This window comes from Pezoporus occidentalis, unplaced genomic scaffold (assembly GCF_034315485.1).
Source record: "Pezoporus occidentalis ecotype Australia unplaced genomic scaffold, CSIRO_AGI_Poc_V1 ctg82, whole genome shotgun sequence".
In the NCBI taxonomy this organism is placed as follows: Eukaryota; Metazoa; Chordata; class Aves; order Psittaciformes; family Psittacidae; genus Pezoporus; species Pezoporus occidentalis.
The window spans coordinates 247,846-273,545 of record NW_026916181.1 but is presented as its reverse complement, the minus strand read 5'-3'; the positions used below and the strand labels follow the sequence as shown (position 1 = coordinate 273,545).

General features: G+C 49.2%; 1 protein-coding gene across 3 annotated transcripts; it reads right to left on the bottom strand.

Moving 5' to 3' along the window:
• Positions 1 to 683: 683 nt before the first annotated feature.
• On the bottom strand, positions 684 to 21,705 carry ELP6 (elongator acetyltransferase complex subunit 6). Of its 3 annotated transcripts, XM_062603954.1 has the most exons (7): positions 21,575 to 21,705; positions 16,403 to 16,481; positions 13,943 to 14,013; positions 5,570 to 5,700; positions 4,019 to 4,211; positions 2,487 to 2,633; positions 684 to 1,796 (listed from the first exon to the last, which is right to left on the bottom strand). In XM_062603954.1, exons 1-7 carry the CDS (start codon positions 21,626 to 21,628, stop codon positions 1,668 to 1,670), a joined length of 804 nt encoding a protein of 267 aa, XP_062459938.1. In that variant the 5' UTR covers positions 21,629 to 21,705; the 3' UTR covers positions 684 to 1,667. The 3 variants fall into 3 exon arrangements, with proteins under 3 accessions (XP_062459938.1, XP_062459941.1, XP_062459939.1); XM_062603957.1 differs by lacking the exon at positions 5,570 to 5,700 and having other exon boundaries at positions 4,019 to 4,168; XM_062603955.1 differs by lacking the exon at positions 13,943 to 14,013 and having other exon boundaries at positions 21,575 to 21,694.
• Positions 21,706 to 25,700: the final 3,995 nt, after the last annotated feature.

The following is a 25,700-nucleotide window of genomic DNA, read 5'->3' as shown; positions in this document are numbered from 1 at the left end:
AAGCTTGGAGCAGGGATGGTTTGGGATCTCTCCAAGGGGAAGCTAATCATACAGGTATTGCTTCAATTACACACCATTATATGCCCATTACAGGTGCATTTTAAGCAGCTGTAGTGCCTGCAGCTCCCATCCCCAAAGTTGTCCCATCCTTCCTTTGCAGATGGTGACCATGCATTGTCCCCCTGGCTCTGCCACCATGTTGAGCTGGCAACGTCAATGCTGGGCTCTGCCGCTCCCACAACAGGCAGCCAAGAAACACGTTTTACTCCAGCAAGGCACAGCAGGCATCAGCCTGAGGGTTGGTGTGACTCGGGAGGAGGCCAAGCCACCAGCTTGCTTCTGCCAGGGCAGGGTACAGGGCTTTGAACCCACTGGCAGCAGTATCATGGCCAGGCCAGGCACCATTGGCAGGTGGTTGAAAACAGCAGGAACATGTCCCATATGCAGAGTTGTTACCCAGGCTCTGCAGCTGCAAAGGACCTGGTAGGTCACCCTCATATATCACCAGCGTGCAGGATATTATTTTCCACTACAACCAGAGCATCTACAAGGAGACCTCCAGGTCTGAGCTCTGCTCCAGGGATCCAAATCTATCTCCTCACCTGTGTTCAGATGCCCATTCCTCTCCCCTGCCAAGGAGCCTGTGGGTAGCATTTCCCATGCAGTGATTTATAATTACATGATGACTGTACCCTTTATCTACGATAAGTGTTTATTAGCCCCCAGTAATGCTTCACTACAGGCAGGTCATAGAACTGCTAGTCATGATTTGTACCATGGAAGCAGTGGCTGAGACCGAGGCTCATGTACAAGTGTCCATCCATCACCTAAAGCCAAAGATGAGCTTGGGAAGCTGCATGATAAGCTGACACACATAGACTCATAGAACGGTTTGGGATGGAAAGGACCTTAAAGCTCATCCAGTTCCAACCCCCTGCCACAGGCAGGGTCACCTTCCACTAGACCAGGTTGCTCCAAGCTCTGTCCAACCTGGCCTTGAACACTGCCAGGGATGGGACAACATGGCATGGGAGTTTCACGTGAAAAGAGGGAAGTAACTTAACAAAGCAAGGGATCAACTAAGCAAGGTCTGGGTCTCACCGCAGCAAGGTGAGGGGCTGTACACACAGCTATTGATTTTTTCAGTCAATGCTGTGGAAGATGCAAGTTGAGCAAATCTTTCTCCTGTGCCAGAGCTGGGAGAAAGGTAAGAATTGCAACACATTCCCAGACCATCCCTGTCTCCACCCTCTCTGTGTCATCTCATTAAACGCCAGCTGGAGGGTGGGGTGATCCCTCCAAGCAGCGGTGCCTGGCACTGCCATGCCATAACACACCGGAAAAGGTGAGGCACGCCCAGCCCAAGGGGCATCCCTCCTGCTTGTATTTACACGCTGTAAGGGCCATTCTGGCAAGTATGTGCACTTTTCTTGGCCTACATATGTTGGGAACAGGGTGGGAGGACAAAGGGATTGCAGCAAGCTCTGGGCAGGCTAATCCCCTCGTTGGCATGCAGTTCAACACACGTTTAAGCTTCCCTCCTGGGTCAGTTTGCTGCACTGCTCCTGGAAGGTGCTGGTGGAGCAGCCGGGCTGGTTTGGTGGCATGTACTGGCCTCCCCAGCCTTGCTCCGCATTGCTTTTGCAGCACTGTGCTGTATCGCAGCATCACAGGACTGCAGCTGACAGCCCTCTAGCAAAAAAAGTGACGTTCTTGTCCTGGATCTTGTACTGGTAGATCTGGACAACATCCTGCTCCCCCGTCAGCTCCAAGGACACTCTCCTAGTTATTTTAATCTGCAAAGGGAAAGGAATAGGTATATCATCCCTTTGACTATCCCAGTCACAGCACCCTCGCCCCTCAATGCCTCTTGCTGGCCTGCAGGGAAGGGAAATCAGAAGGATTACTGATTAAAAACCTGTCACACCTGCCTGTAACCAGTCCCTTTGCTGGCAGCCCCTGACTAGAGAAATAGAGTAACAAGGCCCCAGTGACCCAGCTGCCCTCCCAGCCCAGAAGCAATCACTACAGGCCAGGCTGAGATCCACTGACACAATAGCCTTGTGTCTAGTCGGAACTGGATGAGCTTTAAGGTCCCTTCCAACCCAACCCATTCTGTGATTCTATGACAGTTTGAGGCAGCTTCCCAGGGAATGGGTATTCTTCTTTGCCATCACCATGGGGTGCGATACAGCCTGCACTGCAGCTGCCATATAAACTCCTTCCAGCCTCCACAGATGGGGGAGTCCCCAGGTGGCAGGATGTCCCTGACTACCCCTGTGGGAGCAGTCCCAGCCAAAAGAGCCCAGCTGCTCCAGCACATCCTAGTCACTGCAACAAGGCTGCTTGTTAGTCCTTAACCATGCTGCAGCATGGACTGTCTCCCGTGAGGCAGAAAGAACATGTCTCACCCACCCTTGGGCCTGCAGGCAGTGTTTTATGTGACATTACCATGTGCCACCTCTCCATGCTCTCCAATGCATTACCTGCCCGTGAACATCCTTGCAGAAGCCGGTCGCCAGCCCCTCTACCCACAGGATCAGGTCACTGTGATGACACAGGGAGTTCACAACCAGTTCATTTTCCTCATCTTCAGAATCCTCATTGCTGTGAACCAGCACCACAACGTTGCCCTGGAATGAGAGCACCAGGCAGAGATGAGCCCCTGGCTGATTCCTAATCCCTAATCAGGGTAAGGAAGAGGAGACAGCAATGAGAGCTTGTGAAATGCCGTGCTAAGCTACTTAGACATCCCCAGCACAGCAGCTGGTTCTGAGCTAAGTCCACAGAGAATATAAACAGCAGATACATATATAAAACTCTGAAACAGGTTGCTATCCCTATACTGTGTGTATATATATATATATATATATATATATATATATATATAACATGCAGCCTAAAAATACATCAAGCCTTTGTTACGAGATAGCTGTCTAGTTAAACCAGTCCATCAGGCCACACTAATGGCAACTGAATGAATTCAGAACAGCTACATAGAGACATGGCTAAATGGATGCAGCCAGAGCTGTAATGCTCAAAGCTTCACAGCTCTCACAAGAAGCAAAATGCCCCCCCAAAGAACCACCAACTCATTAAAAATACATCCCAAGAGTCTCTGCCTCAGCCCATGCAGGTCACCAAAGACTTAAAATAACATGAAATTCCCAGTCAATTAAAATGTACTTTGAAGCTTCAGAACTTTCTTAGACAGAAACAGAAATGTGCTAGTGTGATTTATCATCGTTTTTAGCTGTTTTGGAGGTAAATATTCTCAGCAAGCAGAACATCCCTTGTCAGCATTTACAGCACAAACACCCTGGCACCATATGAAGTGCAGAAGAACAAAACCTGACACCATATACTTTATTTCTCACTCAAGCAGAGAGAGAAGTGGCCAGGGTGGGGGATGCTGCAACGTAAATAGCAACGGATGGATGTGACTGTAAAGATTTTTGGCTGCAATGCTCTCTGAAGTTAGCACATAGCTCAGGAGAGCTTTGTAGAAGTGCTGCATTGTTCATATGCCCTTAGAAACCAGCCAGTGCAACACTCAGCAACAGTGAAGACTGGTGGAAGCAAATACTCAGGTGCCTTCTGAGTGGACCTTCGTTTCTGTCCCTTGGGAGACTCATCAGCCTCTCGCTACCTTTGTAACCCATTTCCTTCCCTGCTCTCCCACATGCGCACAAACACAGGTGTGAGCAGAGATCTCTAGAGAGTCAGGAGCTATAATAAACACTATTTTGCACCTCAAATCCCTGCTCACACATCAGGCACAGCTCTTCTCTAGGCAGCAACTCCTGGGAAACCAGTTGTAAAGGACCCTACACAGGTACTTCAGGGGCTAACAACTCCCGGTGAGTGGCCCTAGAGCAATAATTGGAATTTCTTGGATGGCCAAAGCCTTTCAAAACCTCATCATGCACAGGTGGAGAAAGAAAAAAAGCCAAGCTGTGCTCCAGAGGCTCTTCCGTACGCATAGCATACAGGACACTGCATGCAGAGGGAGCAGTACCTTCAGCTGGGAGCACACCACAACTCTGCAGTAGTGGATGAAGTCCAGCACGGCCACCGGCGTGGCACCCAGGCTGAGCAGGACACTGAGGTCGTCCACCAGCAGCACAGGGCCCTTCCAGGAGTCACTGCTGGCAGGAGTCAGGGACACCTGGACGAAGTCAAACAAGGCTTTGAGGTCAGAAGTGCTCTTGCTGGAAGAGAAGAAGGAGGTTTCAAAGGGTGTGGCCCACACATGCCCTGCATGTCCCCCTCAGCCACTGGAACCAACATCTTCTCTCACAGGGAAGAACTTCTTCCTAAAACCTCATCTCAATCTCCCCTATGTCAGTTTAAAGCCATTCCCCCTTGTCCTGTCCCTACCTGCCCTTGTCAAAAGCCCCTCTCCAGCTTTCTTGTTGGTCCCTTTAGGAACTGGAAGCTGCTCTAAGGTCTCCCCTAGAGAGAGGAGCCTTCTCCAGATTGAACAGGCCCAGCTCTCAGCCTGTCTCCATAGCAGAGGTGCTCCAGCCCTTAGAGCATCTTTGTGGCTTCCTCTGGACTTGCTCCAACAGCTCCACATCCTTATGTCAGGGCCCCAGAGCTGGATGCAGCACTGCAGGGAGGGTCTCACCAGAGCAGAGCAGAGAGGGAAGATCCCCTCCCTCGACCTGCTGGTCATGCTGCTGGTGATGCAGCCCAGGACACGGTTGGTTTTTGGCCTGCAAGTGCACACTGCCGGGTCATGGGGAGCTTCTCATCAGCCAACACCCCCAAGTCCTCACCAGGACTACTCTCGATCCCTTCATCACCCAGCCTCTACTGATAGCGGGGGTTGCCCTGACCCAGGTGCAGGACCTTGCACTTAGCCTTGTTGAACACCAAGAGGTTCTCATGGGCCCACTTCTCAAGCTTGTCCTGAGCTTGATCCTGCCACACTCACTCTCCCAGACCCAAAGGGCTACACATGGTCCCACAGTACAGGGGTCTACAGGGTTTCCGTGCCTGCCCTCACTCTCACTAAAAGCCCATCCACCCCAGCATGAGTTTGAAACAGCAGAGGGCCAGAAGCATCCATGGACACCCCAAGTACATGGCAGTCCTTGCCCTGAAGCTGGTATTTGCCAATTTAACAGCCCTCAGTGGATAGTTTTCTATCAAATCATCAAGGACATGGAAAAAGTGAAGCGGGTGGAGAAAGTGAAGTGGAAATAAAAATTAAAGCCAGCATGATTAAAGCAGCACTGTTCTTCTGGATGAGAATATAACTCAACACAATTAAAAAAGGAATAAAGCTTCTTGGACTTTTATTTGACACAAACCTGTTTAGTGCTGAAACAGATTTTCTCTAGACCTAAAACATGCTTGGCAATGGGGATAGGGATCAAAATCGCTCTAAAATGCTGGAGAAAGGGGACAGAATCCCTCTTCGAGCAGCAGAGAGAGGCAGGGCCAGGCAAGCACAGCAATGTGCATGGTGATGGCATTTCCCTTTACTTGAGCGTGCAGCTAACAGGTCCTTGGGCCTCAGATGGAAGCCCAAAAAGAGCCTGGTCCAATTGGTCAGGTTTACCTTATAAACTGAAGAGGACTGGGCTGTCCCGACTGCTCCCCCTGCTCTCCAAACCAGAGGTCAAGGCAGGACTTGAGGCCTTCCAAGAAGACAAGCTGTCCCCGTTCTTTGGCAGCTGTCAGACTGACTCCCTCGAGAGAGGAAAACATCATGTTGCAGAGCAAACAGCTTTGAAGAAATGGTGCAAACAGAACCAAGCGATCAACAGCCAATTTTTATCAAGCCTTATCTAAATGCGCTAATAAAGTCAATGCTTCAGTGAGTCTTGTGCAGGGGATGACACAGGCAGGTCTGTTACTTACATACACAGTGGTGTACACATTTGTCCTCCTGCATTTCACCAGGAGATTAACAAAACATCACCACTGAGATTTGGAGTTCAAGCATCCTGGAACTGCTACAAGCTGCCCCAAGGACCCTGCTATGAGCAATTTCTTTGCCCTCCCTTCTTGGGGGGGTGAAAGCCTTTGGTTTTCAGTGTCTCCATTACTGTGGCAATAACACTCCCTGGCACAACACAAGCACCTGAGCAAGGCACAGCTCAGATCTAGAGAATGCTGTGGGCCAGGCACCCCAACACTTGCACAAAACCCAGGAGAAAGCAGCACGGCTGGGGTTCCTACCCTACTGGGTAGGCTGGGGTTCCTAACCCTACCTGGGAGAAGGAGGAGAGACTGTGACAAACTGCCTGGGGCCATGTGGTGGTGTGCTTCTTCCACCCCTACAACCCAATCTTTATTTCCTGTAGCTCTGCTCAAGCGATAACCACCAGTGCTGGTCTGCTTGTGATGGCTGCACCTGACTCAAAGTGGATTCAGGGAGACAGGTAACAGCATGATAGCCAACGTGCTGTGCAACTTGGCCCCCTAACCACTGGTCAAGGGCTGACTGGAGCCAAGTTTGCAAAACAAACAACTAACTTCTGCAGCTGGGATGCAAACATGACTATGAATCAATTATCTTGCCCTGTAACTAGTAGGCAGCCCAGGGCCCATGGAGCTCTACTACATAGCACCTGGCTGCATGCCATGGTCTCCCCTGGAAAAGGTTACTCCTTGAGGCTGAAAGATTCTTTGCCACAACAGATTATCGGTAAGTGACTAACAACATACTACACATTGAAATCTTACGTGATGTAAAAGTTTGTGCATATATAATCCTCTAGACATAAACCACTGACCAAGACTGAGATGAAGTCTGAACACCTACACTCCTTTCTCAGAAGGAGTTTAGAAAGCAAGAGGGTCACTTCTGAACCTCATGACTCAATGGGAGGGTCTCCATGTAGTAAACACTCAAACGTTCCTTGCCATTCAATCTTGTTAAATCACTGTTGTATTTCATAGAATCAGAGTGGTTTGGGTTGGAAGGGACCTTAAAGCTCATCTAGTTCCAACCCCCTGCCACAGGCAGGGACATCTTCCACTAGGCCAGGTTGCTCCAAGCCCCATCCAGCCTGGCCTTGAACACTGCCAGGGATGGGGCAGCCACAGCTTCTCTGGGCAACCTGTGCCAGGCCCTCAGCACCCTCACAGGGCAGAACTTCTTTCTAATATCTAAATCTCATTTCTGTGAGCTTAGTATTTATTATTAAACTTTGTCAAATCGCTGTTTTATATCAATAAATATATTGATAGTTCTTTCTTATGAGTGAAGTCTGTTGCTCCATCCACAGCAGGTCATGACTCAAACTCAAGCTGAGATTTCCTCCTTTCAGCCCTGCTTGATCATGAGACTGACCTCGAGAGCCATGTGCTGGGCACATCCAGCTCCAATAGAGAAAGCCCTGGCAGAGCTGCAGCAGAGACGCTGAAGACCCCAACTAGAGACCTAGGTCATGAACTCCTCTCTCATCCTTCTTTCCTTCATCAGTAAAGGCTACTTTTGCCAACTATTGTATAGATCCTCAGCTTACCAGGTGTCAGTCCACCTTTCAGGGGAAAATTTAGTACCTATTAGTGACAAGATCATACAAAGTTATCTCATGAGCGCTATCTTAGAACCTCAGCCAAACTGTGCATTTCCCAGCAGGAAGAAGTGCAAATGTGCTTGGCTTTCTGGTGTGGGTTGCTTCCCACATTTCACAACAGGACTGTTGTTTCTTAAAATGGAACCAAGGAGCATTAATGCCAAGATTCACAGTGTCTCAGCAGCCTGTAAATAGGGCTGTTGCGCAATGCAGCAGGTAGGTGGACAAGATGGTGAGATAGATGGTTTAAAGACAGTTCAGGAAGGTTTAGCTCGATGCAGTATTGCTTGACAGGCAGAACTGGTGAACAGGGAAACAAGGATCCTGAGAAAGTAATTCCTATATCCCCTGAGAGAAGATGTCCCTCCAGGATGCTGTGAGGTTCTGAAACCTCTGAAGAGGGTAGCTGAGCGGGACTGGCCAGGAACAGAAGTCTCAGGGCAGGAGCCCTTGCCTTAAGCTAGGACTGGCTTCTGCCTGAATGCTGAAGGAGCACACACCAGCAGGAACTTCTTAAGCATCACAGAAAATGCAGATATTTGCCTATTTTCTAAGCAATTGTGCTGGGAGCTGCAGGACATTTAAGCCCAGAGTCTGAGTCGTCCAGCAAGAGGAAGGTTCGAAGCAGCAACTCCCCCATGATGTTAAAGCATTGAACAGAGAGAGCTGTGCTTGGCACTGTCCCAACACCTTCTTTTGAAAAGACCTTGGAAGTTTCCCAAGCATTTCCGAGTCCTCATGACACTCCTGAGAGCCACTGGGCTCTCTGCTCCCACACAAGAGGGAAAGGCAGGAAAGCGATGTGTCCACTTCTGCCTACTGCTTTCTACTTCCATATTTCAGCTGCTCAATCTTCCTGTTATTCCAATATGAATATGTAAGTGCCAACATTTTAAAGCTCTTTTCTTCTCTTTATATATATATATATACACATATATATAAAATTATTGTAAAGCCACACTTTAAACATCTGATCAGTGAGACAATCCCTACAAAAGGCTGCGCTCAGCTGCTTTGTCAGGGCATTTCCACACGAGGACCTCCAGAGAGGGGGTCTGGTTGGATAAGGAAGAGAGCCTTTACAGCAAGATTAACCCACAGCTCCTGCAAGGCTTATCAGCTGCCACACATTCAGCACTCATGAAAGAAAAGATTTCCATTGCTTTCCTTCCCAGCTGAAACTCAAGGAGGAGAGATCCTTTCATCAGAGCTGGTGCCAGAAAACACTGTCTACAGCAATCAGGAAACAATGGATCAGAGGCAACATCTTCCACTGTGGCCAGGGGATACTCTGACAAGCATCCTCAACTAGCAAAGGCTGTCTGACATGTGCCCACCTGAGATACAGTTTTTTAATCAGCCCGGAGCTTGCCCTTCTTTTTCCTGGTCTTCCACACATGCTTCTGGGAGGAAAGTGATCCCACCTGCCATGCAAATCAGGGAAGGAGAGCCTCAGGCATGGCACCAGCCAGCACTTCTGGACATATCCCTTTTGTTTTCAAGCATCTTCTCAATGAACAGCATTAACCAGCAAGCGTTGCAGCAAACCCTTGCCTCATCTAATCCAAATTGTCTCCTCTCTTTTCTCCCAGGCAAGCCAGGAGCAGTAATTCCCAGGAATGAGACTCTTGGGGAGTGCAGGACCCTTCGCTCTCCCTGCCATACCTCCCACCAGCCCCAAGCCCAGCAGAGGCAGATGTGGGCTGCAGGCAGAGGGATTTAGCTTTTGCAGGTGATATTTGCTCACTAAAAGCATGCCAGAAAGCAGGGCAGGAATGGAGAGCTAAGGGAAGCCTCGTGGGCAACTGCAAACACACACGATGGAAAACTTTCCAGCCAAAGACAGAAGAATCTTTATGCAGCAGGCCAGGAGCAAGGAACGGCTGGCAAATACCTGACATGCCATAAAGTGGGGCTGGGCAGCACCACAGCCTCACAAACCTCATCCCCTTGTGAATTTTTGGAGTCCGCACCCTTGAAATACTTTGCTACAGCAGTGACTAAACTCACTATTAATGTCAATAACTCAGAAACTGATTTTAACTTTGCTTCAGCCATTTCTTCTGGCACACAAAAATTCTCTATACCTCAGATCAGCAAGAAAACTGTTGATGACAGAGAGAAGGGCTGCAGCATGAGAGGAAGGCAGCCAAGGGCAGTGTGCTCATACATAAGACCAGGAATTTGATCTCTTCAGTGTCATGTCACAATGTTCCTGGGTGGACCCAGCAAGTCCAGTCTCATTTTCCAAGTGGGGAACCAGGTCCCAGAGAGACAGCATTGGATGGAGACCTGGATGCGCCCCACTGCAGTCATCTTCTACAGCAAACTTCTGCTTGTCTCACAGCTAGTAACCTCTGGAAGCAGCACAGGAAGCATCAGGACAGCTTGAAGACACTGGAAAAAGCACTCAAAATGGCCAACGGCCACCTTCCTGACTGCCATAGACACTACACACATTCCTGCTGCAGAGCCACGGTGCTGCAGAACATCCAAACAGCATGCATTAAGCAGCCCTGAAAGCTTTCATTATCCCACAGCACCACGCTCCATTATGGCTGGGAGCACACAAACATTATCTCTGGCAATCTGTCATGTACCCATCAAGCCCAGAAATGCTTCTGAAACAGCAGCTCAGCATGACTGGAGCTGCGAGCACCATGACGGAGCACAACTGTTCTCATCCATCTGGGATGCTGCCAGCCAGGCAGCGTAGTGGCCCTCCGGCCTGCCAGCAGTGACATCCCTTCAAAACAGAACCACTGCTCACCATGAGCCAATTCATTAGGGAAAGCAAAATATCTGGAAAAGAGAACTAGTAATGGAGCATGTGAGGCAACGGTCATTAGCTCCAACAGCAAACACAGCCAGGGTACAAAGTGTGACCACCTGTGACCAGGCAACTGACCAAGGTCCCTTCTCTAGTACAACTACATGCAGGGGCAAGCAGAGGTGACCAGGTGATGTGTGAGCTCAGTGCTGGGGCAGGAGAGAGGGCAACAGGCAAGAGGGAGACCAAATGGGGATAAGTATGTTTTTCCTTCAAAACAAAACACTGTACAAATGAGGGTGGGAACACCAACCTGGCAAGCAGCCCTTGTGCCATTAGTCTTCCTACCACTGTGGCCCAGCATATTCTCTACAAGGACATAGCAAATAACATTAACTGTACCTCAAAAATAAGTGCAGATGTTCATGAAAAGAGCAGGATTTGCAAAAAAAGGAAAACTGTGAAGCCAGTATTACAGAGGCAGTACAGGCACAAAAATCCAGAGAAGCTTTTTCCTGCAAGTAAAAATACACCACTGCACTTAGCTAACACATAAGGAGGTGGTTCTAGCCTGGTAAGACCCAGCAACACTGTGTGGAAGAGCATGTAAGGCAAGCATTACTTCAACGGTGTGTAAGTACTTAGTATATTTATATATACACCAGGTACTACAAGGACCAGATCTACCAAACATCACTGTAAGGATCACAGAATATGACCCTAGTTCCAGGACCCTTCTTCTCAGGTGCGGGACCATCCATTTCCGAGCAGAAACAAGAGCATTGCTAAGGTATGAAGTTCTTCCAACTGCAGTCTTTCGGAAGTGCATAATCTCCTGCCAAGAATGATTATGCATGGGAGATTTAACCTAGGAATCACAGAATCACAGCATAGTTTGGTTGTAAGGGACATTCAAAGCTCACCTAGCTCCAACCCCCTGCCATGGGCAGGGACACTTTCCACTAGACCACGTTGCTCTAAGCCCCATCCAACCTGGCCTTGAACACTGCCAGGGATGGGGCAGCCACAGCTTCTCTGAGCAACCTGTGCCAGTGCCTCATCACCCTCACAGGGACGAACTGCTTCCTCAGATCTCATCTCAGTCTCCCCTCTGGCAGTTTAAATCCATTCCTGCTTGTCCTGTCCCTCCCTGCTCTTGTCAAAAGCCGCTCTCCACCTTTGCTGCTGGCCCCTTTAGGCACTGGAAGCTGCTCTAAAGTCTCCGCAAAGCTCCCCTTGGACAGGTTCTTTGGAGGAACTACAGCCTGGTCCAGTGCAACTCTCCAGGCCAACACAGAGAGCCAAGCAGCTTGTCATGAAGGAAGAAGTGGGAAGACAGCGGATGGTAATCTGGCAGGGCATGCAGCTCACCTAACTGCAGCATGACTCAGCTCAGCATGCTGCCCAGAATTGGGGTTTACTGCAGCCATGTAGATGACATCCCTGCTGGTCTTCACTAGAGATCTACAGCAGCAAATTCTTAAGCAAGTTTAAGAGTGACATGACCTTGCTAAAAACCACCTTTACTGAGCCTGATGTGTTCATTTAGGCAAAAAAAAAGGATTAAAGCAAAGACCTTATGAAAACTCAGACAGATATAAATAACTGATGTTACGACCTCCAAATCCTCAGAGCTCAGGAAGAATTCACAATAGACCACACGGGCACCTGTGAAGTTCTAATGTAAGACTGACTCAGACTTGAAACCAACAGGACAGGGACAGCTCACCACAGTGGCAAATTTAATCACCTCTCTGCACTCCCCTGGGCAATCTGTATTGTTCTTCTTACCACCTCCCTTCATGTCAGTAACATTTCTGTTGAAGCATCAGCCAGCAAATGATTTTGATTTGCATTGCACATGTGCTGCAGCTAATCCTCATGTTCTCTCCCTTCTCAGACTCTTCCACAAGGGAGATGACAACAGCACCTATTAAAAGCACACACACAAGCTGTGCACCAGGAAATTTCATCACATTAGGAAACACACCAACAAACATGATTCTGCTTTTAGAGCAGGCAAGGATCCCATACCTAACAGCTGAATCTCCTGCCTACACTGGTGGCTTTGTCCCATTTCCTGTCCCTCTTAAGTTCCCCCCAAGATTTTTTCCTCTCTGCAACACAAAGGGGAGAACTATTCAGTGCTTGAAGAGGCTAGTTTGCTCAGCAGTAGGGAATCTGCTCCACTGGGCAATCACATGTTGAGTATCTGCTGTGAGTTAAAGCTCCACGTGGAAATGCTTTGTTTGCTCAGCCTTCCAATACTTAAAGAGCCCACAAGAAAGCTGGAGAGGGGCTTTTGATAAGGGCAGGTAGGGAAAGGACAAGGGGGAATGGATTTAACCTGACAGAGGGGAGATTTAGATGAGATCTGAGGAAGAAGTTCTTCCCTGTAAGGGTGGTGAGGCCCTGGCACAGGTTGCCCCAAGAAGCTGTGGCTGCCCCATCCCTGGCAGTGTTCAAGGCCAGGTTGAATGGGGCTTAGAGCAACCTGGTCTAGTGGAAGGTGTCCCTGCCCATGGCAGGAGGCTGGAACTAGGTGAGCTTTGAATGTGCCTTCCAACCCAAACCATTCTAGGATTCTATATGATTCTGTTCTTTTATTTAACTTAGGTCTGAGCTCTCAGACCATTGATCTCCTTTTACAGAGTAAAAGCTGAGTAGTAGATAAAATGCAATTGCTTAGCAAGCACCAAAACTCAACCCCCATTTACAGTGGGAAATAAACTGTTATTGCAACACCTGGTCCTTCAGCACCTGTAAGTCTTTATAAGCAGCAGCATTGCTGGGATTTCCAGCAGAACCAGAGGGAGGACTAATTCAAGACCTACCCCTTCAGACCTGGAAGATCACCTGGACTTCCCAACCAGAGTATTCCACATCTGGGCATTGCAGAAAAAACCGAGAACTGCAGTTTAAAGCCAGAGCTCAGGCTGACTTGCTGATACTGGGAATAACCCTGCCTACTTTGTTTCCCTGTTTCCTCATTTCAGGATACACATAATCCTTGCCTGACTCACCAAGGGAAGGAAATCCATTCGAACACACTCAGCATTTGTGGCTCCTCAGATGGCTCAAACTGATGGCTTGGCCCACAGGCACAAAGAGGCATACAGGTGTTCTTCTGAATCTACAGTGGATTCAGCTGAATGCACTTCATCACAACTTAACCACAGGACAGAGCATAAAGTCACCTCAGGAGCTCCCATGCCGTACAGCTGGTGCATCCTGCAGGTGCAGAGAGAGGCCCATAGGACACAGACACCATGGCACTGTTCTCCCCAGAGCACTAATGAAACTACATCTACTAGTCTGGGCCTGCCTGGGGAATACTGATCTCCAGAAAACATTTCTAAGCACAAAGAAAGCAAGCAGCCGTTCAGCTTTCTGCCCTCTCTAGGGCAGAGCCCAGTGGGGCCCTTGCAGTGAATCTTACAGCTAAGTTTTCGCCCTATGCCACATCCCTTCTCCAGTGAGAAGTGCTCTCCTACAGCAGGAGCACCACTCCTGATGTCCCCATCAAGATCTGGAAACATTTGCTCACATGCAATTCCCATTCCTGTTCTCATTTCTTTCCATCCAACAGAAACTCCCTGCACCTGTAATTATTAGCCTACACAAACAGACTTACCAGCTTCTGTGCTATGATGTTATAGTGACTGAAGGACTGCAGCAGTGCCACAAAGCAAACCTTACAGCCAGCTGGGAGGGAAGACAAAAAGACACGTTATCATTTCAAATTTGCAAGCTGCCATTATCAAAGAACATAATACACAGCAGCCAGGCTACCGATCTGTCTGGAAAGTCCTTGAAGTGAGACAGGTCGCTTGCTCATGGCTGGGCTTTCAATTTTCACCTTTCTATAGGATTTCTACATTAGGGAAAATGTTAAGTTTAAAAGGAAAAGGAAAGAACAAGAAAAAATTACATAGAAAAGTAGGAGGCCCCTTTTCTGTCTCATGCCACCTTGCCCAGGGATCTCCTGGCACTGTTTGCTGGTATTACTGCAAAGAGGCCAATGGCTGACCGTGACATGAACTACTGAAACCAGTGATGTGCCAAAAATCCCCATTTTGGCTCTCAGAGAGCAAGTGACCTTGACTGGAAAAACACACAGAACAAGCAAATTTGACACTTAAACATGATTTTGGAAAACCTAGAATGTGACAACCTGATGTTATGGTTTGTGTATGAACAAAACCATTAGTTGTTTCCCCCTGCCAGAAAGCAGGACATAGATTTCAAGTGGAACAAGCAGCAGAGCAGCAAAGGGATGTGGGGAGACTCTGAGGCAGTGCCTTGGCAGGGCTGTCCCTTTGAGGCATGGATTTGATGGATGAACCACTCAGAGAATAAGGAATTGGCTGGGTGGTCGCAGTCAAAGAGCTGCAGTCAACAGCTCAATGCCCAAGTGCAGGCAAGTGATGAGGGGCATTGCTTAGGGGACTGTTGCTGTTTAACATCTTTGCCAGCATCACAAACAGAGGGATTGAGCACCATCACCAAGTTTCCAATGACACCAAGCTGTGTGGTGCAGTCGACACACTAGAGGGAAGGGATGGGATCCAGAGGGACCTGGACAGCAAGAGGTGGGACAGTGACAACATCATGAAGTTCAACATGGCCAAGTGCAAGGTTGTGCACATGGGTCAGGGCAATCCCAAGCACAAATGCAGGCTGGGGGAGACTGGATTGAGGAGAGCAGCCCTGAGAAGGACTTGGTGGTGTTGGGTGATAAGAAGCTCACCATGCCCCAGCAGTGTGCACTTACAGCCCAGAAACCAACCATGTCCTGGGCTGCATCACCAGCAGCGTGACCAGCAGGTCAAGGGAGGGGATTCTCCACCTCTGCTCCACTCTGCTGAAATCCACCCCACAGCCCTCTGTCCATCTCTGAGGCCCCAATGTAAGAAGGACATGGAGCTGTTGGAGAGAGTCCAGAGGAGGCCACAGAAATGCTGAGGGCTGGAGCACTTCTGCTATAGAAACAGGCTGATAGAGCTGGGCTTGTTCAGCCTGGAGAAGAGAAGGCTCTGGGGACACCCTAGAGCAGTTTCCAGTGCCTACGCGGGCCCAAAAAAGAAAGCTGGAAACGGGCTTTTGACAAGGGGCTATAGGGATAGGACAAGCAGGAATGGATTTAACCTGACAGAGGGGAGACTGAGTTGGGATGTGAGGAAGAAGTTCTTCCCTGTGAAGCTGGTGAGGCACTGGCACAGGCTGCCCAGAGAAGCTGTGGCTGCCCCATCCCTGGCAGTGTTCAAGGCCAGGTTGGATGGAGCTTGGAACAACCTGGTCTAGTGGAAGGTGTCCCTGCCTGTGGCAGGGGGTGGAACTCAGGGAGCTTTAAGGTCCTTTCCAACCCAAACCAATCTAGAATTTGATGATTTTGAACTGTTCACACTGTCAATAACCTGCTCTCCACAGGTCTTCCTGCAGTTCACACTGTTCCATTAAGTAAAACAATTTTTTTGAAATGGGATAAAGCTATAGCTGAGGATGTGGCAGTTATGGGGGGCAGGATGCTCTCTGCGTAGCACTCTGAGCTAAGTTTCAAGTCTTATAGGTACCAGATTTGCTGGGCTTGCTGCTTTGCCAGAAGAAAGCTGGAAAAGTCTGTGAGTCCAGCACCCACTCTGCAGGGGCTGGTAGGTTACTCACAGGTGAAACTGTTAGCAGAAAAGCAATTAGGCAACTTGCCAGGCTCTTTGTTTCTCTACTCACTACCAGCTTATCTATTTGTTAGCTGTTCCTGATAGCTGTAATTACATTATAAAACACCTAGCTAGTGAAGGAATTGCCGTCAGCTCCTACTGTCAAATGCCCCTGCGACTTACAACATTCACTGCACTAATGATGAAACACGGTACACAGACATTATGGGATGTAACAAAAGACACAGAACAATTCTCAAGAACAAGTCAGGACTGGGATCCATAAATCCTGATCCCAAAGCTTTGCACTAATCTGAGGATGTCTCACGCTCTGCAGAACCACCCTCTGCTCACATAGAAACACTTCACACTGAAGGAACCTCCAAGGAGATGGCAAAGGCAAACCTTTGCCTTGGAGAGTCCTGCTGCTGACATACCTCTGAGGTAGAAGGAGAGGAAATGGTGCACCAGGAAGCTGCCATCTGTTCTGGTGTCTCGCAGAAGTGTGAACTTACCCTGAAAAAGAAACAGCAAAATAACTTAACAGGAACACCAGGCACAAACTGCTCATGGTTCCATCTTGGTAGACAAGATTTCTGCTCAGGCATGGGAACACTCTGCAGGTTACTAGTCAGAGAAAGAAGAGGACAAGCAGAACTACAGCTACCCAGCCGTTTAAAGAGGGATGCCAGCGATTCCTCCAGACACAGCCCACAGGAAAGCATCAGAAGCTGTTGAGTTCAATGCTTTCCAAAAGACGTGCCACCAGCTGAAAGCCCTTGAGCTATGCTGAGACCACCGTGCTCTGTGCCCACCAAGAACCACCTCCTCACACGAAAACACGCAGCTGGTGCAGAGTACACCAAGTATTCATGCACGTGGTGCTGGACACCATCATCATGAATGGCTGGGAGCCATTTCCACCTCCTTCTGCTTCAAGTGGCATAGATGGCAGGCGGACAACAGCCACCCACTGTTCCCTGTCCATTCTCCTACTGCCACGGGCAGTATCACCTGAGCATTTAAAATGGCAGCCCTGCTACAGCTGCAGCTTCTCCTGTCCCCAGACCACTCTCCCTGTCCCCTGTTCCAGGGTTACCTCAAACATGCCATGTTCAGAGCAGAAAACAGTATCCTCAGAATATGTGTACTGGAGCAGAGCTCTCTGCCCAAAGTATATACCTTGTTTTGATCACACAGGAAATTAATTCAGTTCATCAGTGCATGCTTGTTATCAGTACCAGCCTCATCAAGGCATTTGTTTCCATTAAAACCTTAGTCAAGATATTTCTTTAATCAATACAAATCATAGAAGGGCTGCTTTTAATCACAAAGAACTTATCAATGCACTTTTTTTTCCAATCTATTAGAAGGAAAAGTCTTTTACAGCAACAAGCAATATACCCATAGGCAATTCACAAGCCATCTATCAGAGTTAACTCCCCACTGCCCAAAACCAAAAGCAGTGTTAATGGAACAGCAAATATTGAACACGGCTGCAGAGAATGCAAAGCAGAAGCCAGGGTAGAGAAGTGGCGCTCTGCCTTAGCCAGAAAGGTCTTTCCCACCCAGAAAAAGGGGTTAGGTTCTGTGGCCATTACAGTAACTAGAGGCACCACCCCAGTGAGCAGCAAACTGAGATGTACCTTCCATGGCCAAGCCTGGAGGAGTCTCTGGGTTCAAACAGCACAAGCTCAAGTGTTCAGAGGTTTATCTTCTGCACAACTCCATCCTCTTCAACATCCCTCTTCCGCACAATGGCCCCCTTCAAGAGCAGACACTGAGTCCCCTCCCCCACCTGCTAACTCTCCAAAGGCTCTCTCCTCTGCAGAACACAGCAGGATGTTATCATTCAGAGCACACATTATTTTGCTTTACAAATCTTCCAGTTACAAACCCTTAAATCCTGTCAACCCTCACTTTGCTGTCACACTGCAGGTGCTCAGGTAGCACTCAAAACCTCTCCCTTTCTGACACTTCAGATGCCAGTTAAACAGGAGTGGAAGTGTCAAAACCAAGTATCTCCAAAGGCAGCAGCTGCACCAAAGTACAGCTGGTAGAAGGAAAGAGGGAAGAAAGAAGAGAGGGAAGGAGAAAAGCGAGGAAGGGAGGCAACAGATCCAGGAAACTCCTGCATCCTGCTTGTGTGATGGCACATCTCTCTCCCACCCATCCCAATCCTCTTGGCTGATCTATGATTTCAGGAATTCCCACAAGCCTTGGCCTTTGTGTAATCAGTTGGGCAGTGAAGTGTCACTTGACCATACCAGGTATTCTGTCACAGCTAAGGAGGGAGGTACAGACCATACCAGGGACTTCTGTTCTCTGGCCAAGGTGGGAGCTGACAGCAGGGATAATCATAGAATCCCACAATAGTTTGGGTTGAAAGGGAGCTTAAAGCTTATCCTGTTCCAAACCTCTGCCATGGGCAGGGACACCTTCCACTAGACCAGGCTGCTCCAAGCCCCATTCAACCTGGCCTTGAACACTGCCAGGGATGGGGCAGCCCCTTACTTGTTGGCCCCTTTAGGCACTGGAAGATGCTCTAAGGTCTTCCTAGAGCCTTCTCTTCTCCAGGCTGAACAAGCCCAGCTCTCTCAGACTGTCCCCGCAGCAGAGGTGCTCCAGCCTTTAGAGCATTTCCATGGCCTCCTCTGGACTCACTTCAACAGCTCCACGTCCTTCTTATGTTGGAAGCCCCAGAGCTGGATGCAGGACTTCAGGGTGGTTCTCACGAGAGTCCCCTGACAGCCTCAGAATACTCCTTCCCTTGATCATAGCCCAAATGGAATGGTACCACTGTCGCCAGAGTATTATTTATTTCTAGTAACTACCGACTTGGTTGCATCCAGGATAGAAACCTGATTAACGACTAAAGCCAATTATGTTGTGAACCTATAAAGAGTAGTCCTAAATGAGACCCTATGAGCTCTCTCAGCTCACAGTGGGCAGCAACCAGCATCTCCCTCTGAGGATGCCTCTCAGAAGTCACAAAAGCTCAAGTTTGCTATAATCAGAGGCCTGTCAGTGAAAGACAGGACCTGGGCTGACATTCCTCCACTCCTTGAGACTCAACCCTGAGACTCAACCACTGAGATATGCTGAGACATTGGACATATTTCACTGACTCTCAAGAGAAATTTTTAACAGCTAGCCTTATGTTGTTAGGTATGTGTGTACAGATTGTTATAGCAATGGCAGTAAATTCTGTTTTCAAACTTTGTAAGATCCACCTCAAAACTGGAAAATATTGCTAAACGGAAACTGTGTACGAATTCCCTCTGTGGGGAAACTTCTAAACCTTTACACGTAAACTGCTGACCAAGTCTAAGACTAAGACTGGATCCAGATACACTTCTGCTCTTTCAGGAGTTTAGAAAGCAAAGGGGTCTGTTTTAAAACTTATGACTCAACATGAGAGTCTTCCCTACCTCTTGTACCTTTGGTCTCTGTATCAGAGATTTTTAGTTGGATTTTGCCTTGATTTTTTCTTTATACACTTCATCCACGTAGTAAGTAATAGAGTGAACCTCGCAATCAAATTCTGTTAAGTCATGCCTTTATATATCTTATTAAATTTGCTCTTGCTGATAGTTTTGACAGTCATTCTTCGAGCAACCCAAACCCACTAACTTCTCCACAGCCTTTGGCTACAGACCTGCTCCAAAGCCTTTACCAACTCCAGACACAGGCCACAAATACAGGAATGGGGGACCTACCACCCATGCTGACACACGGAGGAAGGCATGCAAAGCCAGCAGGAATCTGCGAGGCTTTCCAAAGTCCATGCAGCTCTTGCACACATCCCCACAGACCAGGCTGATCAAATTGTTTAGCAGCTGGCTGGAAGCAAACAGATCCATGGGGGTCTGGGTGGTGGGAAGCCTTCCCTGGCTGCCAGGGAAAAGGAATGCTGCTGAGGAGCTGGTAAGCCCTGGCCCCCCATCAGGACCTAGTTTGTTGGCAGGGAGAAGACCCACAGCCCCCGATTTTCCACCATGGATGCTCAGTGCAATTCTCTTCCCCCTTCCTCATGTCCTTCTCAAGCCCAGAAAGATGCTGCTGGGGATGAAGCACTTGCAAAGGCAAAGCCTTCTTGTAGTCCCTTCATCCACCTGCCCCAGCCCGTTCCCTCTTGCTGTCAGGCTCTTTCCACCTGCAGGCTACACGGCAGAAGCTGCAGCTACTTGTTGGAAACTGCCAAAGTCCTTGGCAGGGCAGTAGCGGGTGTCACCAGCATTCAGCAGTGACATGTCAGATACGCCCACACAGGCGGCATCCACCTGCCAGCCCTGCAGTGAAGGCGTTTGTCAGCACTTTGAAGATGTCATAAGCCAACTGTGGAGATGCAGAAATCAGGATGGTGGAGATGGGAAGAAGAGATTCACAAAGGGCTGATGTTTTTTAAGCACAACAGGATGTTGATTTCCAGCAACCCATGGCCAGATCATAGAATTATAGACTCCCAGAATGGTTTGGGTTGGAAGGGACATTAAAGCCCATCCAGTTCTATCACCCCTACCATGTGCAGGGACACCTTCCACCAGACCAGGCTGTTCCAAGCTCCATCCAACTTGGCCTTGAACACTGCCAGGGATGGGGCAGCCACAGCTTCTCTGGGCAACCTGTGCCAGGGCCTCACCACTCTCACAGGGAAGAACTTCTTCACATCCCATCTCAATCTCCCCTGTCAGTTTAAAGCCATTCCCCCTTGTCCTATCCCTACAGCCCTTCATCAAAAGCCCGTTTCCACCTTTCTTTTGGGGCCCCTTTAGGCACTGGAAGCTGCTCTAAGGTCTCCCTAGAGCCTTCTCTTCTCCAGGCTGAACAAGCCTAGCTCTCTCAGCCTGTCTCCATAGAAGTGCTCCAGCCCTCTGAGCACCAAAAACACCCCACCAGTGTTTTCCAGCTGAGGGGAGCACTTGCCCTACTCCCACCATAAACTTTATAGGGAAATACAGGGGTAAACTCGGACATAGAAAATAAATTATCATCCCAAACCTGCTTTCACTGTGCTAATTCCTATCAGGAAAGAGAGTGATGTAAAACACACTTGTATTTTATTAACTTTTTACCTGAAGTGCCTCACAGACCTTATGCAGGGCAAAGGCATTTAGTTACAGCGCAGATTCCATTACCACAACACCTACATGGGTGAACTGAATTAACTGAGGGGGCTGAAGACAGAGGAACCTCTAGAGCACACCACAGGGCCCGGAGGAGCGCTGGGTACCAATTTTCATCCCCGCTTCTGCTGTTATCCCCCACACGGCAGCGACCACGCACAGACACACACACCAAGGGGCTGCGGGTACAAGCCCCGGCCCCTATACAGCGGCGGATACCTGACATTCACCCCTGAGGAGCAACGGGGAAACCAGGCAGAGCGAAGAGGAGGACCCAGCGCCCGTTAACGACGCGGTGGAGGCCTAGGCCACGACCACCACACCGCGCTCCCGCCACCGCCTCACGGTGCCCCGCCTCTCCCGGCATGCACCGCGCGGCTCCCGGACTGGAGCTCCCAGCAGCCCCCGTGAGGGCCCGCACGGCCGCCACGGCAGCCCCGCTCTTTCCTTCCTCCCTTGCCTCCACATATCACTCCCTCTCACCGTCTCAAGTCGCTGCGGGGAGGCGTCCAGCAGATCGTTCAGCTCCGCAAACATGGCAGGAGGGCCGCCACGGGGGGAACACGGAATCTTCCGGCAACGGGGACTAGGGGAGGTCTTGCGGCTCCGCGCATGCGCTGAGAGGAGGCGAACGGCGCCCCCTGCTGGACGGGCGGAGGCAGCTTCTGATCCCCTGGGGAGCGCAGCGGAGCGTTTCCTTCTGCTGAGGGGCTCCGGCTGGGCAGCGCCAGCGCCTCCCGGTGCTTTGGGTTCATCCCGCTGCAGGGCTTGGCCTCCCCCATGGTTGCGCTCTGTGAGCACCCTGTCAGCCTGGCCAAGGTGCCTGCGCTGCAGCAGGACCCACCATCCCAAGCGCTAATGGAGGTGCTAAATGGGGCTGGGTCCCAGCACTAACCACCAGTGTCTGGACTCTAGCTGGACTTGCTACCCCCGATCCCTGGCCCAGAGGTGTCCCCCTTTACCCTTTTGCCAGCTTCACACTGGGTTTATATCATAGAGTCCCAGAATGGTTTGGGTTGGAAGGGACCTTAAAGCTCACCCAGTTCCAAACCCCTGCCACGGGCAGGGACACCTTCCACCAGACCAGGTTGCTCCAAGCCGCATCCAAGTTGTGTCCAACCTGGCCTTGAACACTGCCAGGGATGGGGCAGCCACAGCTTCTCTGGGCAACCTGTGCCAGGGCCTCACCACCCTGGCAGGGAAGAACTTCTTACTCAGACCCCATCTCAATCTCCCCTCTGTCAGTTTAAAGCCATTCCCCCTTGTCCTGTCCCTACCTGCCCTTGTCAAAAGCCCCTCTCCAGCTTTCTTGTTGGCCCTTTAGGCACTGGAAGCTGCTCTAAGGTGTCCCTGGAGCCTTCTCCTCTCCAGGCTGACCAAGCCCAGCTCTCTCAGCCTGTCTCCGTAGCAGAGGTTCAGACATATTATATGGCAGATATAATATGCCACGGGGCAATGGGATACTTCAGAGGGGTCCATTACTCTCTTAACATTTCCTATTACATTATTAGCACATTTGAGTGCTACTGGACATTAATTTGTCTCTCTCAAAGAACAAGCCACAGCAGTTCCCAGCTAGCAGCTGAGTTGTAGCAGCAAATTTAACCACAAAAATCCACATTACTTAGCATTGCTTTTTGTCCCTCATAACCAAATTTGCATTTTTTGTCACTTTCCGTTTCATTGCCCCACCTAAGCATTTGTAACCTTTGATTCTCATAATGTAGACAAGTATTGCCAGGCAGAGGGGAAATGTGCTGGTGTGCTGGCTGTCCCTGGGGGCCTGGAGGGGGGATGCACCAGCCTGCCACTGTCTTGTCCGCTGCAAGCATTAGGGGGCATCAAACGATGCTAATAAATGGCGAGCATGGAGCAAGAGAGAGGAGATGCCTGTAGTTTAGCTTGAGGCTCTTCAGAACCACAAATTATCACTGCTGAAGGTTTAGGTGGGTTTAAGAGGGCGAATCAATGGGGAAAGGTGACAAGTCCGTGGCAGAGAGATCTCCTGAGGGGAGGAGGAGATAACCTCCTATCAGTAACCACTGACTTGGGAAGTCCCTGGGTTACAAAGTATTGGGGCCTTGGAGAAGAGCTGTGGGGACAGAACTGCTTGCCTTAGCCTTGTTCTTCCCTCACACTCTGGTTAGGATAACTGTTGTACAAAAGGCAGTGGGCTGTATGAATATTTGGTTGAGCCATTGCAGCTGTTCTTCCCTCTTTATTTCCAATCATACAGTATCCAATCTGTACAATCTACTATCCTGTCCTCCATCCCTTCTTCAGAAGATTTGGGAATATGCTATCTCAGCCAGGTCCCAGTGCAGTCCCTGGGATATCCCATCTGTAAATTCTCTTCCTCAAGAAGCCCTTTGCTTCCTGTCTTTTAACCAGTTATTTAGCTGTGAAAGGACTTCCTCTCTTACCCTTTGATGGCTTCATTTCTGTAAAAGCTTCAGCTGAAAGCTTCTTTAAAAGTCCAAATCACTTTGCTTTTGTTTTCCTACCCTTTCACAGAGCTGGGAACCTGGGTCTGGTCTCAGGGAGTCCAGTAACCAGCTGAGTCCCCGCTCTGTGTTGGTGCAGCCAGAGCCTTAATTCCTTTGCCACCCTTTGAAATAGTCTGGCTCCTGGCCTTCTAGTTCCCATGGTTTGTCTGCAGAGCCCCGTTCTGCAGCACAGATGCCAGCAAAGGGAGTTCACAGTCAGAGAAGAGCCTGGAGATGTTCCTACCTGGGAGCTCCCCATCAGGCTGCATCTGTGTGCTAGCAAATATGCCATTTTAAGGCCACCTTTTGTCTGCTCTGTCACATTTCTCCCTCTATAGCACTTTTCTTCTAGTTCCTTCAGGAGCAGCAGAGCCCTAAATGCCTTGTAAATGAAAAGTGAAATCCTCTCTTTTTCTCTTTGCAGTGGGAAGGGGACCAAAACCACATGCAAAGTACAGCTGCATCTCTCAAAACACCTCTTGTCCTTCTTAATACATTCCTTCTCACATTTCATGACTTGTTACTGCGAGAAGGCAGTGAGAATTTCGCCCCTAGAACAGTTGCCCCTTCCATCTGCTTCATGCTTATTTGCAGTATTTACAATGCAGCAAACCTTGTAAGTATTGCGTAGTGCAGCCATATGGCATCCATAGGTAACAATGCTACTTACAATTAAGCTCCAATGCTATGTCATACCAGTGGGTAAAAAGCAATTCATGACCAGGAGTAGGAAAAAAAACCCAACTGAACCAATCAAAACAATTAATCTTGCAGTATTTGAGGTAATTCCCAAAAGCACCACAGGGAAAGTTAACTAAAAGCACTTGGCTTCTCGATGGGGGTGCAGGGAAAATGATTTTTAAGAAGAAGGCACTTTGATTTACCTCCTTTGATTATCCCTTCCTGGTGACAGAGATGCCTGCGTTACTTGTTGCTGAGCTTTCCAGGATATTCCCGTCCCTTTGGATTTTAATGCACAAATCAAATTACACCACAGCAAAAGGAGTAGACCAAAGCGGGAGGGTTTTCTTGTCTTCCCATAACGCCGTTGTTGCTGATAGAATGCTAACTGCTTTAGTAATGCTTTGAGTCATAAAAGATCATTAGTGCTTTGAGGCCAGAGAAGGTTAATAGGAGAGCAGATGTTGGGCCGAGTCAATGGCTGGGTAAGAAAAGAAACAGGCAAGTTGTCCCTTTAACTCAGCTTGTGTTCGGGGGATAAATTCAGCCCACTCAATGCTGTGGCCTTGACACAGCAAAAAGCAGCTGGAAGGAATAATGGATGAGCTCAACCAGGTGCTGGAGTTCTGTAAAGAAATGCATGAGACAGGCTTTGAAAAGAATTTCTAAGCCACTGGGTCCCTCCCTGTGACAGTCAGTGGGAAAGGGAACCCAGAGCGTGGCAGAGCTGTTCTCTGGAGATGGCTCCTGCTATTGTCACTGTTGCTTGGATGTATCACCCTGTTACTTGGACATGTCACCCTGCCATAATGTCACTCCTCACCCCTCTGCCATTAGCAGTGCACTTTTCTATAGGAAAACTAGGGGGAAACTGGTTTATTTTGGTTGCGCTAGCAATGCAGACATCTGACTTATTTTTGTTTGCCTATGCTTTGCAGATGAGCAGCAAACACCAAAGTGGGTTATGGTGAGCTCCTAAATTCAGCCATCACTTCTTGTGTTTGTGTTTGGCCCTACTCCTCACACCTTTGGAAGCCAGCAGATCTCCCCTGTGCCTGCTGGACTTGAGGGTCAAGTATTATACCGGATGTGGGGGTCAGGTATTAAACCAGCCAGCACACCTCACCATCTTCCTTGGGGACCAGCTCAGAAAAGCAGAAGGTAAAATAGCCCAGTAGCAGCCATGGAGAGAAGAATGCTGGCTTCCATGTTCTCATCTCCTTTAGTTTGGCAGCGATTGGGAAAAGTGCTGCTGGTGAAACAGAATCCCACAGGTACTTACAAAGCCTCTACTCTGTGATTCCCTGAGGCCACAGATCATAGAGTCATAGAATAGTTTCGCTTGGGCTGTAGGGACAAAGCACCAGGGAGGAGACAGGGAAAATAAATATGAATTTTGATGCCTGAGGACATGGTAAAACAGTTGGGACACCTGAGTTGCC